We start from the raw sequence: 16390 nt of genomic DNA, 5'->3' as shown, positions 1-16390 counted from the left end.
CCCAATGGCATTCCCTATATTAATGTCTTGTCCAAATGTGTTGTATCGTCTGTGTTTGTTCTGTTTGAGTATTGTCACGTAAGCCGACATGGTCCTCAGTTCTCTATGGTTGTCATGTCCTTGTCGTCCTGGAAATTAAAACAAATACAGTGGATATTTTTGTACATAAGAATGTAGTGCAGAAGTTGCAGGAAATTAAATTAACAATATGATGAGGATAGAAATACGTCTTTGTCTTATAAATAAAGACAACATAGCCTATTTCGGATTAAAATATAGCACTATTCAACAAACAATACTCTGATGTTGCAGCCAGCCAGCAATTAGCTAGTGGGGGAAAAAAGTATTTAGTCAGCCACCAATTGTGCAAGTTCTCCCACTTAAAAAGATGAGAGAGGCCTGTAATTTTCATCATAGGTACACGTCAACTATGACAGACAATTTGAGAAAAATAAATCCAGAAAATCACATTGTAGGATTTTTAATGAATTTATTTGCAAATTATGGTGGAAAATAAGTATTTGGTCACCTACAAACAAGCAAGATTTCTGGCTCTCACAGACCTGTAACTTCTTCTTTAAGAGGCTCCTCTGTCCTCCACTCATTACCTGTATTAATGGCACCTGTTTGAACTTGTTATCAGTATAAAAGACACCTGTCCACAACCTCAAACAGTCACACTCCAAACTCCACTATGGCCAAGACCAAATAGCTGTCAAAGGACACCAGAAACAAAATTGTAGACTTGCACCAGGCTGGGAAGACTGAATCTGCAATAGGTAAGCAGCTTGGTTTGAAGAAATCAACTGTGGGAGCAATTATTAGGAAATGGAAGACATACAAGACCACTGATAATCTCCCTCGATCTGGGGCTTCACGCAAGATCTCACCCCGTGGGGTCAAAATGATCACAAGAACGGTGAGCAAAAATCCCAGAACCACACGGGGGGACCTAGTGAATGACCTGCAGAGAGCTGGGACCAAAGTAACAAAGCCTACCATCAGTAACACACTACGCCGCCAGGGACTCAAATCCTGCAGTGCCAGATGTGTCCCCCTGCTTAAGCCAGTACATGTCCAGGCCCATCTGAAGTTTGCTAGAGTGCATTTGGATGATCCAGAAGAGGATTGGGAGAATGTCATATGGTCAGATGAAACCAAAATAGAACTTTTTGGTAAAAACTCAACTCATCGTGTTTTGAGGACAAAGAATGTTGAGTTGCATCCAAAGAACACCATACCTACTGTGAAGCATGGGGGTGGAAACATCATGCCTTGGGGCTGTTTTTCTGCAAAGGAACCAGGACGACTGATCCGTGTAAAGGAAAGAATGAATGGGGCCATGTATCGTGAGATTCTGAGTGAAAACCTCCTTCCATCAGCAAGGGCATTGAAGATGAAACGTGGCTGGGTCTTTCAGCATGACAATGATCCCAAACACACCACCCGGGCAACGAAGGAGTGGCTTTGTAAGAAGCATTTCAAGGTCCTGGAGTGGCCTAGCCAGTCTCCAGATCTCAACCCCATAGAAATTCTTTGGAGGGAGTTGAAAGTCTGTGTTGCCCAGCGACAGCCCCAAAACATCACTGCTCTAGAGGAGATCTGCATGGAGGAATGGGCCAAAATACCAGCAACGGTGTGTGAAAACCTAGTGAAGACTTACAGAAAACGTTTGACCTGTGTCATTGCCAACAAAGGGTATATAACAAAGTATTGAGAAACTTTTGTTATTGACCAAATACTTATTTTCCACCATAATTTGCAAATAAATTCATTAAAAATCCTACAATGTGATTTTCTGGAATTGTTTTTCTCATTTTGTCTGTCATAGTTGACGTGTACCTATGATGAAAATTACAGGCCTCTCTCATCTTTTTAAGTGGGAGAAATTGCACAATTGGTGGCTGACTAAATACTTTTTCCCCCCACTGTATCTGAGTAATACGATGTCATATAGCCTAGCCTACTATTGATGTCAATTTGTCATTGGAAGTACATGCAGTATAGGCAAGCCTATATAAAAGTAATTTACTTGGGTATAGCCTACAAATTGCCTCTACCATAGATGCAGCTCTGTGATGCGGGAACAGAAGGTGTATTTAATACATGCGTAGTTGCTCGCCGGTAGTGCAAGAAATTCAACTGCGTGCTCTCGAATCCTACGCGGAGGCAACACATGAGAGGATTTTATCGCACACTGTGCACATCACCATCGGAAACGGAGTAACGTTATCCAGAAATCAAGGTAACATTTGATATCAGTTTTCTGCAACATTTTAGTCATTAGTATTTGCGACAGAATATGAAAAGCTTTTATGCATCAATAACACAAAACATTGTGTATTCTGAATGCGGCATGCTTTCTTTTTTATGCTTCCTAAACAAATAACGTTCAAATACTTGTAATGTAGATTTGTTTTGGCTTATGGATATCTTATACAGTTTATACTGTTTGGCGTAAGGTTGACTCGTCATTGTTTCGGTGGCTTCAGGGAAGTTTAAAGTGCTCTATTTCCATGCGGTATTTACGGTAAGAAAAAGTGTGGCCAGGCCTAGAGGCCCGATCCTCTTATGAATGACAGTCTGAATGGCCTGTAAGATTTCTCAAGCCCGCCCCTATCAGACCGCTTAACCAACTAGCTTTGTTCAAGTCACTGACAAACTACAGTTAAATATATTCAACACTCCTTATAGAATATCGGACGACAAACTGTAAGAAACTAATCAATAAGGCAGCTTTGAATTGTATAAAATCATATGCTTCTTATTTGAGCCTTACTTTGGAGTGGATGCAGGGTGACTGCTGAAATATACGACATGCAAGCAGAGCTGCCAAATAATGGAGAGAAAAACATGTCCAAGTACAGGATTAGGCTATATTTCAACATTTGATCAACAATTAGCCTTCTATGGTTAGGTTACATAGTTAATTTAAAGCCATGGACTATAGTAGGCCTATAGTTGAAGCGGAGGTCCAAGTTGAAGATTATTTTCACCCTTCTCGGGTCTGGCATAAACAACTGATGCTTATTGCGCGTCCTTTGCGTCATTGAGGTCGCTTCCGTCAGTTTTGAGCCACAGGCTCCAACAGAAAGAATTATTCCCTATTCGTTCACAAATGCTTTCTCGGAGTATGTGCTTATGGAACCTACATAACGTAGGTTCATGTTATCCATGTATGTTACATAAGCAACTGGCCTACATAACTAGTTTAATCTAATTTCAGAGACCATTTCCATTGCAATTGTCTTCCATTGTTTCAATATGTGCAATGTTCGCCTGACTAGAAAACACGTGGGTTGCCAAGTAGTGTGAAGATATCCGGCTACTGTTGTTACATTTAAATGGAATATGCTCAAAGTCTCTTCCCAAAGGTGAGTTTTGCCTCCCCAAATTAGGCTAATGTATTGCATATATATGTTTAGAGTCTTGTGTTTCCCGGTATTTTCGGGAATTTGTTTGACAATGCTAGAGGATACAAAGTATTCAGGGCGCGAGTCACAATGTAACGCTCTGCAATGGACCAGACAATGGACCTTTGAGTAGAATATATTTTATTTGAACAGATTTAATAATCAAAAGCAACATTTTAGTCAATTTGACAGAATTGCAATCCAGTCATGAATCATCACACTTTGTGATCACTCCAGTTGGACAAAAGGATACCGAATAGACAGTGTCGGAATTTGTCAACGTGCTGCCCACGTCTTTGAAAGCTGTCTGGCTCTTGACCTCGTTTTTAGGTACTGGCTGCACAAAATGCTCGAGACATGGATTAGACAGTATTGCTATAAAATAGATGGAGTAAGGGTTACATGAAGATGCTTCAAAGAGGAGGGTTTGCGTGCGGTTTCAACTCAATTTATGTAGCATATTTTGGGAAGCAAGCAGGTGGCCATAGGTTATGAGATCTGAGGATTGCCTTAAGCATATAGGGGTTTCTTTGCTAAGTGTTTTCGTTGGATAAACACTGGAGCCTGATAGCCTAAATGATGGAGCAGTTATATTTGGTATCATAAATGGTTCATAAACCCTTTATAAGAAATATGCTTCAGAAATCCTTGATAAACGAACGTCAATCCATTTTAAGGGTGTCAAACGGGTTATGCCATCTTTGAATGAGCACCAGATGTAAGGGCCTTTTACATCGCTCATTATGTAGTACTTATGATTATGACTACTCTATGGATGCTCTATAATGCCTTAAATTGTTCTTTCCTAGTTTTTTTTATTTAGATTATTATATACACTACAATGTTCACACCTATCTTTGGATGCAACAAACTAAGATCATACAGTAGTTATTGTTGGATACACACAGTATTGTGTTATGTAATAATTCCCTTTCCCCTCAGCCATATAGACAAGCCTCATCCCCTGTTCTCTCACCTCTCTTCCTGGCAGTCCCCTCACCAAAATGACTAAGACCCTTAGCATCATTGTTTGCTTTCACTTTCCACCACTATGATTCATTATGTAACAAGTAAATGCTGATCAAAATAAATGGAGAACTAACTAAATTCTCCACTGATTATGGAGTCAGACCTTTTTTGTATCTAAGCCAGTTCGCTCTAAGCCATTCTCTAGCAACTCTGGTTATTAAAACCAGTATGACCTCACGTAGGAGCCCCGCCATGACAGTTTTAAGAACTAGAAGTGTATGTGTGTCTGGTCTTTAACCAAGTAGAACTGTGTGTCTGTCAGCAGGAGGTGGATGTGGGCATGATGGGCAAGACGCCCCCTAACAGAAGAGGGATAACCTTTGAGGTGGGGGCAACGCTAGAGGCAAGAGACACCCTCAAAAACTGGTGAGTCATGCTTCAGTCCCTCCATCACTCTTTCTCATTCTCAGTACAGTATGTCTTTCTCTGCCTGCACTCTCTTTGTTGCTTTCCTCAGCAATTTTTCAGTCATTCTTTGTCTTTCTCTCTGTCTTTCTGTTATCATCTGTTATCCAGTTCAGTTGCTTTGCTCCAATCTCAATCACCCCTCTCATATATCCCCTGCTCCTAGGTATCCGGCCAACATAGAGAAGGTTGACTATGATGATGAGAAGATCCTGATCCACTACCGTCAGTGGAGCCACCGCTATGATGAGTGGTTTGACTGGACCAGCCCCTACCTGAGACCTGTAGAGAGGATCCAGCTGAGACGACAGGGACTGCAAGATGACTATCCTATCCCTGTAAGAGATGGACTCTACTTACTTACTCTCCCAACTACTGTATATCCCTACTGATTGCTCTACTTAGCTTTACCTGGTCTTCTATTTGCTCCACTTACTTCTATTTGATTTCATTTGCTCAGGCTGAGACTGGATCGATGTGTGACACTTAATTTAATCTGTCTCTTCAGGGATTTCATGTGAATGACAAGGTCCTCGCCAGTTGGTCCGATTGCCGCTTCTACCCTGCCAAGGTCTTAGCAGTCAATAAAGATGGTGAGTGGTTTGGAAGTACACTCATATGCATATTGAAGAGATGTATGTATTCTATTATGCAGAATAGAGGACCACAATGGAAATAAGTCTCTTGACATTTTTATGTATGTATCCTCGATAATTTTGTTATATGTATCTGTTGCCTGGTGTAACATTTAATATATTTTGAATTGTCAAATAAAATAAAATCAAGCATCAGTCTGATCCATCTGATCTCCATTTGCCCTCAGCATCTTACACCGTGAAGTTTTATGATGGAGTCGTCCAGACAGTGAAGGGGATCCATGTGAAGCCTTTTGTCCGAGAGGTGAGCTCTTTGTTTCCTTCTCTCAGCAGGGACTGTCAATTATTGTTTCTACCTGCTCAAATGGCACATACATTGCCTTCAGAAAGTATTCACACCCCTTGACTGCATTTAAAATGGATTAAATTGAGAATTTGTGTCACTGGCCTACACACAATACCCCATAATGTCGAAGTGGAATTATGTTTTTAGAAATGTTTACAAATTAATTAGAAATGAAAAGCTGAAATATCTTCAGTCAATAAGTATTCAACCCCTTTGTTATGGCAAGCCTAAATAAGTTCAGGTGTAAAAATGTGCTTAACAAGTCACATAATTAGTTGCATGTACTCACTGTGTGCACTAATAGTGTTTAACATGATTTTTGAATGACTACCTCATCTCTGTACTGCACACATACAATTATCTGTATGGTCCCTCAGTCGAGCAGTGAATTTCAAACACAGATTCAACCACAAAGACCAGGGAGGTTTTCCAATGCCTCACAAAGAAGGGCACCTATTGGTAGATGGGTAAAAAGTTTTAAAAAAAAAAAAGCAGACATTGAATATCCCTTTGAGCATGATGAAGTTATTAATTACACTTTGGATGGTGTATCAATACACCCAGTCACTACAAAGATACAGGCGTCCTTCCTAACTCAGTTGCTGGAGAGGAAGGAAACCGCTCAGGGATTTCACCATGAGACCAATGGTGAATTTAAAACAGTTACAGAGTTGAATGGCAGTGATAGGAGAAAACTGAGGATGGATCAACAACATTGTAGTTACTCAACCTAATTGTCAGAGTGAAAACAAGGAAGCCTGTACAGAATATGTTTGGGGAAAATCCAACACATCACTGAGTACCACTCTTCATATTTTCAAGCATGGTGGTGTCTGCATTATGTTATGGGAATGCTTGTCATCAGCAAGGAATACAGAGTTTTTTAGGATAAAAATAAACTAAAATTCACCTTTCAGCAGGACAATAACCTAAAACACATGGCCAAATATACACTAGAGTTGCTTACCAAGACGACATTGGATGTTCTTGAGTGGCCTAGTTACAGTTTTGACTTAAATCAGCTTGAAAATCTATTGCAAGACTTGAAAATAGCTGTCTAGTAATGATCAACAATCAACTTGACAGAGCTTGAAGAATAAAAAAACAAAACAATGTGCAAATATTATACAGTCCAGGTGTGCAAAGCTCTTAGAGACTTACCCAGAAAGACTCACAGCTGTAATCGCTGCCAAAGGTGATTCTAACATGTATTGACTCGGGTGTAAATGAGATATTTCTGTATTTCATTTTCAATATTGTGTGTAGATGGGTGAGTTTTTTAATTTATTGACTCCATTTTGAATTCAGGCTGTAACACAACAAAATGTGGAATAAGTCAAGGGGTATGAACACTTTTCTGAAGGCACTGTATCTGTTCATATTGTGTTGGCTTGCCATGCAAAGGGTCACATTTATGTGAGTCATACTTTGCCTTATTTCCCTCTCTTTTCATCCCCCTCTCTTCTGTAAATAGAGAGGAGGAGGGAAGACTCGGTCTTCTGAGAGGAACGGAGTCAGGAAGCCCCAGAATGGCAGAGACAGGAGACCTCAGGAAAACGTCCCCAAGAGTAAAAGAGCCAGACACAGTATCTCTGACCAGGAGGGAGACGGTGAGACAGAGGATGATAATGACGTTGATGAAGATGAATGGGACGACAGGGAGGGGAAGGAGAAGCCCAAGAGGAAGGACGGTGAGGGGGACGTCACCAAAGAGAGTCCACCCACGATTAAGCAGCAGGAGGAGGATACAGAGCAGCATGCAGGACAGAACAACCTCAAGGATCACATGACAGCCACTGTGGGCCCGAACGGAGTGAAAGTGGAGGAAGACCAAGTACAGAGTGAGGAGAGGTCTACTCAAAATGTAAATGGAGGGATAAAAAAAGAAGAGGTGGAAATGAAAACTGAGGACACAGTCCTGAGCTCATCCAATGAACCTAAGCCATCCACTGAGTCACCCAATCAGATGTCAACACAGACAGGGCCAGTTTCTATCCCATTACCCTCAGCTTTGTCCACCAATGACAGAGTGGAGCAGAAGGCAGCGAGCCAACCGGATAGCTCCAAATCTGCACCACTGGGCCTCCCAGTGAAACGTAAGACAACACAACTCCTCAAAAAAATCACTATCCAAAACGACTTATATTTCCAAATAATGGAAGCTGTCACTTAACTTATATTCTGTCCACATTTCAAGTCGTCAAAATAGTATAGAAGGTTTGAATATATTTATGAGAATTCTGAGAGAGTGGAGTGTTTTTAATTTGTTGTTGAACGTTGTCAGTCAGTGATTGTCAGTTTATATGGTCTCATTGTGTCTTTGTTCCAGCAATAAGGAAGCAGGGTTTTCACAACCCCAACAGATTCAGCAGAGAGCCATGTGAGTTCTCCCCCTGCACTCTGTTAGATCAGTTTACAGAAGTGTCTCTCCACTCCTAGCTGTTTGTCCTTCCTCTCTTACACCCCTCCATTGTTTTTTCAGTGTACAGAGTGATCAAAAACCAGCCTCCCCCAGTCCTGTCCATTAACTTGGACCACAACCCATTTAAATGCAGCGCTGTGGGCTGCACCAAGTCGTTCCGCAAGGCCAAGCTGCTTCACTACCACATGAAGTACTACCACGGAGAGGACCAGCAGCTAGAGGACAACCTCAGCCCCACCAGGAGCGTCCAGACCCAGGCCTCAGAGAAGCACCCCTCCCCTACCACTCTGGAGAGTCCTAAGAGGAGACGCACCATCTCTGCCTCAATGCGTACGTGTAAGAAAAAGGTCTGTAGATAGATTTACCCAAAGTATTAGTCATAATAAAGGTTTTTCTATACCTGGCAGACTCAACTGTGCACAGTCCTACCAGAACTCCCCCGTCTCCACGTAGTGAGGCCAAGACAATGAGCAGACGCACGTCAGTGCCACCTGCTGTCAGCACAGAGCCAACACAGAGCCAGCAGCAGAGGGAGAAGAGCAAAGAGAACCAGCTGGACAGGAATGGACCGAGACCGGTGGTGACGGAGACGTTTTTAAGCAGTAGCATGGACATAGGTGTGTATAAGATGGAGACATGTGGAAAGACCTAAAGAGAGGGCTTAAATACGTCAATAGATGTGAGCAAATGTGTAGCTATCGTAGCTTATTTCTGATCAAAGATTCACTTTCACTTTCTCTAAACATGACACAACAGGAATATTGTGAAATTGGGCATGCTCCAGTATTTGTAATGCGTTCAGGGTCTACAACACTCTCTTAACTCCTGGTTCACTCTGTGTCACTCCAGGATTGGTGAAAGAACGAGACCGGCTGAAAGATAAGAAACGGACTGACTTCCTTCGCATTAAACTGAAGAAGAAGAAGAAGAAGAAGAAAAAGGCCAAGTCTGGTAAGAAGGGGACTCTAGTCACCCTACTGTTCTGCATGGTGCTCCTGTCCTGGAGCTCAGCTGCAGGTGCAATGTTTCATTCAGGCCGTGGGAAGGCCCTTTAGCACAGAGACATCCTACATTCCTCTTGGTGTGGTGTGGTGTGTGTGGGATTAGCACTACAACTGCCTGTGTCCTCACTATCCGGGCCTATATCACTTCATCAGTCAAATAGCCACTGCTCATTTCATTTGCATCAGCAGTCTTGTGCTTTTACCACTTTTTCACTGACTTTAATGATTTGCACATCTTTGGCTCATGTTTGGTTCATATAATAACACATTAGGCTAGGAAGGCCTTTATTATGGTTTTATTAACCATCACATTAATCTGTGTGAAAAGTCTAATGCTAAGCACAAGCCACTGTGACAGCACTTCTCTAACCAAGTTTGAACCACTATTGGTCTATTGAGCTAGTTTAAATTAACTCTGTGAGTGTGGATGTGTGGATCACACTTGTTATAACACACCTTTTAGGAGGATGGTTTATTCAATAACACATTCTGACACAATTATACTTTTTTGACAGTGTTTTGGCCTGTTCACCTCTCAGAAATACTCAAGTAGAGGTGTTTTATGGATACAAGTTTACCATTTATGGTTTATTTGTTATAAGGAAATATTCTCACACCAATAATAGTCTCTTTAGCTGTAAACATCAGAGTTCTGTTTCATATAGTGTCTGTTTGTCCCCCCAATAGAGTAGCTCTTGTTTGTCCTCATCAGCAAGTCCAAAGTTGACATATTTTGTTCTGCGTCTGCTTCCCCCTCCCTCCCCTTTATTAACAGAGTACACAGGTAGTGAGGAGAATATTGACATCTCAATATTCGCTCTTCAGTCCAAATTGAATTTGCCACTCAAATTCCCCCTCTCACACAATCACAAGCCTGAGTCATACCACTGCAGGCCTGGATACAACCAGTCAAAGCAGATAAACGTGGATGGTGGGTATCAGTGTGTGTCGCTCTCTCCCTTTTGCCATTATTTGCCTGGTTTCAATCCATAAGTAATTTGTTCTTAGCTTCGACCTGTATCTTTTCGATTCTGTATCAAACCGATCTTGCTCATCATTTTCCACACTTTCTGGGGTGAAAAGCAAACAAACTGTTCTCACAGTTGAGGACTGATTCTATGGTTTACTGATATAATCCAGGGCCTTTTTTTGCTGCTATGGCTTGCTTTATACTCATTATTGTGCACCATATGGTTGGTGGGCGGCAGGTAGCTTAGTGGTTAAGAGCGTTGTGCCAGTAACCGAAAGGTCGCTGGTTCTAATCCCCGAGCCGACTAGGTGAAAAATCTGTCGATGTGCCCTTGAGCAAGGCACTTAACCCTAATTGCTCCTGTAAGTCGCTCTGGATAAGAGCGTCTGCTAAATGACCAATTATTATTATTATTATTATTATTATTATATGTTCAACCCACCAAGCTATGCATAAGGGATATACAGGTAACTGCCAAAATAAAGGAAACACCAAAAAAGTGTCTTAATAGGGCGTTGGGCCACCACGAGCTTCCAGAACAGCTTCTATGTGCCTTGGCATAGATTCTACAAGTGTCTGGAACTCTATTTGACGGATGCGACCCCATTCTTCCACTAGAAATTCCATCATTTGGTGTTTTGTTGATGGTGGTGGAAAACGCTGTCTCAGGCGCCGCTCCAGAATCTCCCATAATTGGGTTGAGATCTGGTGACTGAGAGACACTTTAAACACCCTATGCTCCTTTGATACCCCTGTTTTAAAGTCACTGAGATCTCTTCTAGCCATGGTAGCCAAAATAATGGGCAACTGGGTATTTTTATACATGACCCCAAGCATGATTGGATGTTAATTGCTTACTAACTCAGGAACGACACCGGTGTGGAAGCACCTGCTTTCAATATACTTTGTATCCCTCATTTACTCAACTGTTTCCTTTATTTTGGCAGTTACCTGTATTACATTTAAATTTTAGTCATTTAGCAGACACTCTTATCCAGAGCGACTTACAGTTAGTGAGTGCATACATTATATATATTTTTCATACTGGCCCCCCGTGGGAATCGAACCCACAACCCTGGCGTTGCAAACGCCATACTCTACCAACTGAGCCAGATCCCTGCCGGCCATTCCCTCCCCTACCCTGGACGACGCTGGGCCAATTGTGCGCCGCCCCATGGGTCTCCTGGTCGCGGCCGGCTACGACAGAGACTGGATGTCTGTATGTATGTTACAATACTGTGGATGAAATTAGCTATAGTTTCCTCCTATATTTCTACCATAGAGAACACTCTCTCTGCTGGTGTTACAATCATCTATTGATCAAACACATCAGTTACATCCTAATTACATTATCTTCTGTGGACTCACATTGAGAAATATACTGTTTGGTATGAAACTAGCTCATGGAAGAACTATGTGTATGTAGTATTACAATGTTTCTAAAAGAGACTCGGGTCATCTTGAATGTCCCCTGTAGCTCAGTTGGTAGAGCATGGCGCTTGCAACGCCAGGGTTGTGGGTTCGTTTCCCACGGGGGGCCAGTATGAAAAATGTATGCACTCACTAACTGTAAGTCACTCTGGATAAGAGCGTCTGTTAAATGACTGAAATGTAAATGTAAAATCTTGACCAGGATTGTGTGTATTAGTTAACCTTTTCCATCCCTTGATTTCCCCTCTAGATGAGAATAGCATCAGTGATTGGTCCACTGACAGCTGTGGGTGGAGTGATGATGAGCTGGGGGTGGAGCTGGACATTACTACTCCACCCCTGAATCTGGGCTCTGTTGCCTTGGAGACAGGCGTTCAGGAGATTGTGCGTTGCGTCTGTGAGGTGGAAGAGGAAAATGACTTCATGATACAGGTGAGCTACCTTGGGGGTTTACCTGGCTCTAGCCCAAACCTCCCTCCAATACACATCAGTGAGACTAGTGGATTCCTACCAACTCTATTCATTTAAATCAAATAATTTGTCAAATGGCACCTAATCTCTCGGAGACAGATTCTGCGTGTAAACCGAAGAATCTGTCGCGATGGGATGGAATGCGTAGGATAAAGAGCAGCAGTAGTTCAGGTGTTATGATACTGATGGTTTGTCGATACTGATGGTTTGTCGGGACTAGATGGAGTAGGCCTACAGCTCCATCTAGTTGTCACGTCTGGACTACACTTATTGACAATTGGAGCCTTAACCTATGTTAATTCACCTAACCTGCTACGTTAATTCTACCAACTTGCCATGCTAGTTTTCCCAACTTGCCATGTTAGTTATCCTAACCTGCTATGTAAACAAACCATCCGCCTCAACAAACAATAGTATCACCACACCGGTGTTTGGGTTTTCATCACTGATTATTTGGATGCATCAGGTTTGGGGAAAGGTGGTGCTTAAACGTTAGTTCTGGGTTAACCAAGATTAAATAGCACCTAACTAAAGGCCAAGCCCATCTCTGATTCTCCATAAGCAAGCTCAGGCCAAAAGTTAGCAGCAGAGAAAAACTGTTTGATTTGCATGATTGAGTAGTTGATAGTAACTCTCTGCTCCCTGGCCTTGTCTCTTGTTTCCCCCAGTGTGAGGACTGTCTGTGCTGGCAGCATGGAACCTGCATGGGCCTCCTGGAGGAGATCATCCCGGATAAATACACCTGCTACATCTGCAGAGACTCACCAGGTGAGAGCCAGCAACACACAACTGGGCTTGATAGTAAATCCTGTGGTGGAAATGCAACACCATGTCGTGGAAATTACCACCAGATACACCTGAAGTCAATATTAAATGAATCATCCTTTATTATCAGCACGCTGGAGAGGTTCCAACCAACTCAATGCACCATGTACACGTCGGTCAGGAGCTCCGTCGGGGCAGTCCCATTAGATCTCTTATATACTGCTTACACAGACAAGTTATATTTTTCTGGATGTGTCTTATGATATCACGTGACCCCTCATGACCTTTGTTCCAGGTCAGAGGCAGAGCCTGCGGTACTGGTATGACCGTGATTGGCTGAGCAGTGGTCACATGTACGGTCTGTCCTTCCTGGATGAAAACTACTCCCACCAGAATGCCAAGAAGATTGCAGCAACACACCAGCTACTAGGAGACGTACAGCGTGTGGTGGAGGTGCTCAATGGCCTGCAGCTCAAGATGAGCATCCTACAGTAAGTAGAGGAATAGAATGGGAAAAACTATCCATCTATACACTAATATGAATCAATATCTAATATCCTAATAAAATGGGTAGAGTCTGAATGCCCCTGTGTGCCCCTGTAGTACGCAAACCCACCCGGACTTGCGGCTGTGGTGCCAGCCCTGGAAGCAGGCAGAGAGGCCCTGGAGGAGAGGCGGGACGGGGACGGGTACCGACGCAGCACCGTCTCCAGCGCCAACAGACGAGGGCTCAGAGAGGGACCACAAGAGTCTTGCCCGTGGGGGCGCAGAAGCTCTGATGTCAGCCGCCATGGAGAAGCTCAGCCGAGCCTCCTCTTCCTCCTTCTCGCCTTACCAGTCGTTCCAGGACTCGTACATCATGAGTGAGCACTGCTACCAGAAGCCGCGGGCGTACTACCCTGCGGTGGAGCAGAGGCTGGTGGTGGAGACCACACGGAGGGGCTCTGAGCTGGAGGACAGCCTGAGGAGCACTGAGGACCTGCTGGAGCGAGAGCAGCGCTATGGAGGCATGCTGGAGACAGCCATTCCCAAAGCCCACACACACCTGAACACTCACACCAAGGTTCGTTCTATTTCAGCCAGTGATGTAGTGGTAAAACAATGGGTGGGTAAACAACTGTAATCGCCGGTCCTTGTTAAAAAAGTCAAGCTCCCTATACTCTCCATCCATACATCCTGCATACACAATACTATAGTGGTAGATACTGTAAGAAGTCAGCCTTATGACTGAAGCATCCTCTTTCCCATATGTCCAGGGTTCAGATGTTGGTCGCTGGGGCCAGGCCGAGGTGAAAATGGAGGGTGTGGCCTGCGGTGTGGGAGGGGACGGAGACTGCAGTAGCCAGCAGCACCAGTGGCAGATCAACCTTCTGGATCACATAGATGCCGTACAGGAAGAGGTCACTAACAGGATGGACTTCATCGAGAGGGAGCTGGATGGTGAGGCATGCCCTTTGTTTTCTGTTAGCAAGCAAAGCGTTTTGTGATGCCACTGATTGTATATGTACAATGGAAAAAGAGAGAATTTCAAGCAAAATAACTGTCACAAAGGTGTAGCCACAATCAATACATCTACTGTATATTATAAGTTCCTCTCAACTATGCATTTGACATGAGTGATTGACAGTGTTGTCTGTTCCGTGTTTCCTCCTCAGCGTTGGAGAGTTGGCTGGACTACACAGGGGAGCTGGAGCCCCCAGAGCCTCTGGCCCGCCTGCCTCAGCTCAAACACCGCATGAAGCTGTTGCTAACAGAGCTGGCCAAGGTGCAGCAGATTGCCCTGTGCTGCTCCACATGAGGGAGCCAGTGAGCAGTGTGACGTCCATATTCACAGACCAACACAGCACTCCCAAGAGACAATGCAACCGAGAGCAGCTCTCACTGGTCTATGTATGGCATTTGGGGGTTGGACTGAGGAGAAATGACCAGATAATTTAATGAAAATGCACTTACTTTCAGTATACTGCAGACTGGTGGGAGCATTTCATGGCATGGGGTTAAATGCTTGAGGATGTCAGTTGGTGTTCCTCTATAAGGCCTATAGTCTGTACAGGGAAAAGCCCACAAAATGGAAGTGTGCTGTATCATGGTCATTACAGTAGGTAATGGATGGAGTCAACACAAAAGAGAACCAACAGGGACAGTTTATGGTTGTATGGGTTTGTTGGTGCAGACCTGCATCATATTAATGCCTTGGTTTGAGGTTTTGTTTGAAGCTTGCTGTCATGTACTCAACAAATTGCTGAGCTGTACTATGTATTCAAAGACCTCACCTGAACTTCTGATAGACACACTTTCAATATTCATGATGACAACTTTTGGAAACACTTTCCTTGGAGCCATATTTTGCAACACTTTTTCCTGTCTCAATATTGTAAAGTACTTAGTCATTGATAATCTCACATAATTGTTAAGCTTATGTTTGCTGATCATGTGGATTGTTTTACAGAGCACAACCTTAATAAGGTTATAAATAGGGTGTGACAATACAAACTATATTCTTATATAATGGCACTGTATAGATAATACTATCTTTCTGATTTTACGTAGTGAATTATGTTAAATGCTACAGCTGGTCAAAGATTGATATCATAACACACTGTGAAATAATTTTTCTCTGAATCAAAGGCTTATTAGTTAGTGTCTGTATTATAGACACTGGAGGGACAGTAAACAGTTTGATGACGAGTGACGTTTCTGGATTTTTGTTTTCATATTGTTTAAATGTGGTTTCTTTCCAAAGCTAAATGTCACTGTTGTATTATTTGTTGATGATGTATTTTCTTGTGGATATCCTTTATCCTATTCACTCGAGTTCCAGCCCGACTACATTGCAGACGTATGCCAGATCTTAGAACGCCTGTAATAGGTGTTTAACATTTTAGCTAACCACATCGTATGTTATAGCAATCTGGTGCCCGACTGCACAGTCTGACGTGGCACACAACCGTTGGTTGATGCAATGCAAAGCGGGCAGGAACTAGACCTTCAACTTTGCTTCACTGTAGCCTTTGACTTTTGGCTTACTGCAAATATTTGTGGAGATGTCAGCTACAACCTCAGCATTTTGTGTTCTGTTCTCAGTGGAAAAGACTTGTGATGGACCCATAGATTTTCCTTTTTCTTGTATTGTTTCACCTGTACTGTTTATTTGCAATATTTTGTATTATTTGTGTAAATACATCTGAATGTTCTTTTCTTGGGATGACTTTGTATTGATACTTATTTTTAAACAGTCCTCCAAAAAGAGCCATACTGTACTAGTATGTCAACCAGGTTAAGAACCAAACAAGATGTTGAAAAATGCAACAGATATGCTGGTACATAATTAAACTACTATCGCTCATTGCTATACAGTGCATTCGGAAAGTATTCAGACCCCTTGACTTTTTCCACATTTTGTTACGTTACAGCCTTATTCTAAAACTGATTTTAAAATATATCCTCAAACTACACACAATACCCCATAATGACGAAGCGAAAACAGGTTTTTAAACATTTTAGAAAATGTATTAAAAATAAAAAAACATACCTTATT

At 42.7% G+C, this 16390-nt stretch overlaps 1 protein-coding gene across 3 annotated transcripts; it reads left to right on the top strand.

The window, feature by feature from the left end:
* The first annotated feature begins 2112 nt into the window (after positions 1-2112).
* On the top strand, positions 2113-16213 carry LOC311133604 (PHD finger protein 20-like). 3 transcript variants are annotated; one of them, XM_084167121.1, is made up of 17 exons: positions 2113-2245; positions 4708-4808; positions 5014-5185; positions 5356-5440; positions 5671-5747; positions 7264-7885; positions 8119-8169; positions 8272-8541; positions 8619-8828; positions 9061-9162; positions 9991-10146; positions 11867-12048; positions 12756-12855; positions 13148-13343; positions 13456-13915; positions 14109-14292; positions 14508-16213. In XM_084167121.1, exons 2-17 carry the CDS (start codon positions 4723-4725, stop codon positions 14648-14650), a joined length of 3096 nt encoding a protein of 1031 aa, XP_084023247.1. In that variant the 5' UTR covers positions 2113-2245; positions 4708-4722; the 3' UTR covers positions 14651-16213. The 3 variants fall into 3 exon arrangements, with proteins under 3 accessions (XP_084023247.1, XP_084023249.1, XP_084023248.1); XM_084167122.1 differs by having other exon boundaries at positions 2127-2245; positions 4705-4808; XM_084167123.1 differs by lacking the exon at positions 9991-10146.
* The last annotated feature ends 177 nt before the right edge of the window (positions 16214-16390 follow it).

The sequence above is a fragment of the Coregonus lavaretus genome, assembly GCF_964263955.1.
Source record: "Coregonus lavaretus genome assembly, chromosome: 8".
NCBI lineage: Eukaryota > Metazoa > Chordata > Actinopteri > Salmoniformes > Salmonidae > Coregonus > Coregonus lavaretus.
Note: the sequence above shows the minus strand (reverse complement) of the source record. Positions and strands in the feature narration are given on the sequence as shown.

Coding starts and splice junctions, on each gene's coding strand:
- LOC311133604 (XM_084167121.1), top strand. CDS start 4,723: ATGATGGGCAAGACGCCCCCTAACAGAAGAGGGATAACCTTTGAGGTG. Junction 4,809..5,013: donor AGAGACACCCTCAAAAACTG/GTGAGTCATGCT, acceptor CCCTGCTCCTAG/GTATCCGGCCAACATAGAGA. Junction 14,293..14,507: donor CATCGAGAGGGAGCTGGATG/GTGAGGCATGCC, acceptor TTTCCTCCTCAG/CGTTGGAGAGTTGGCTGGAC.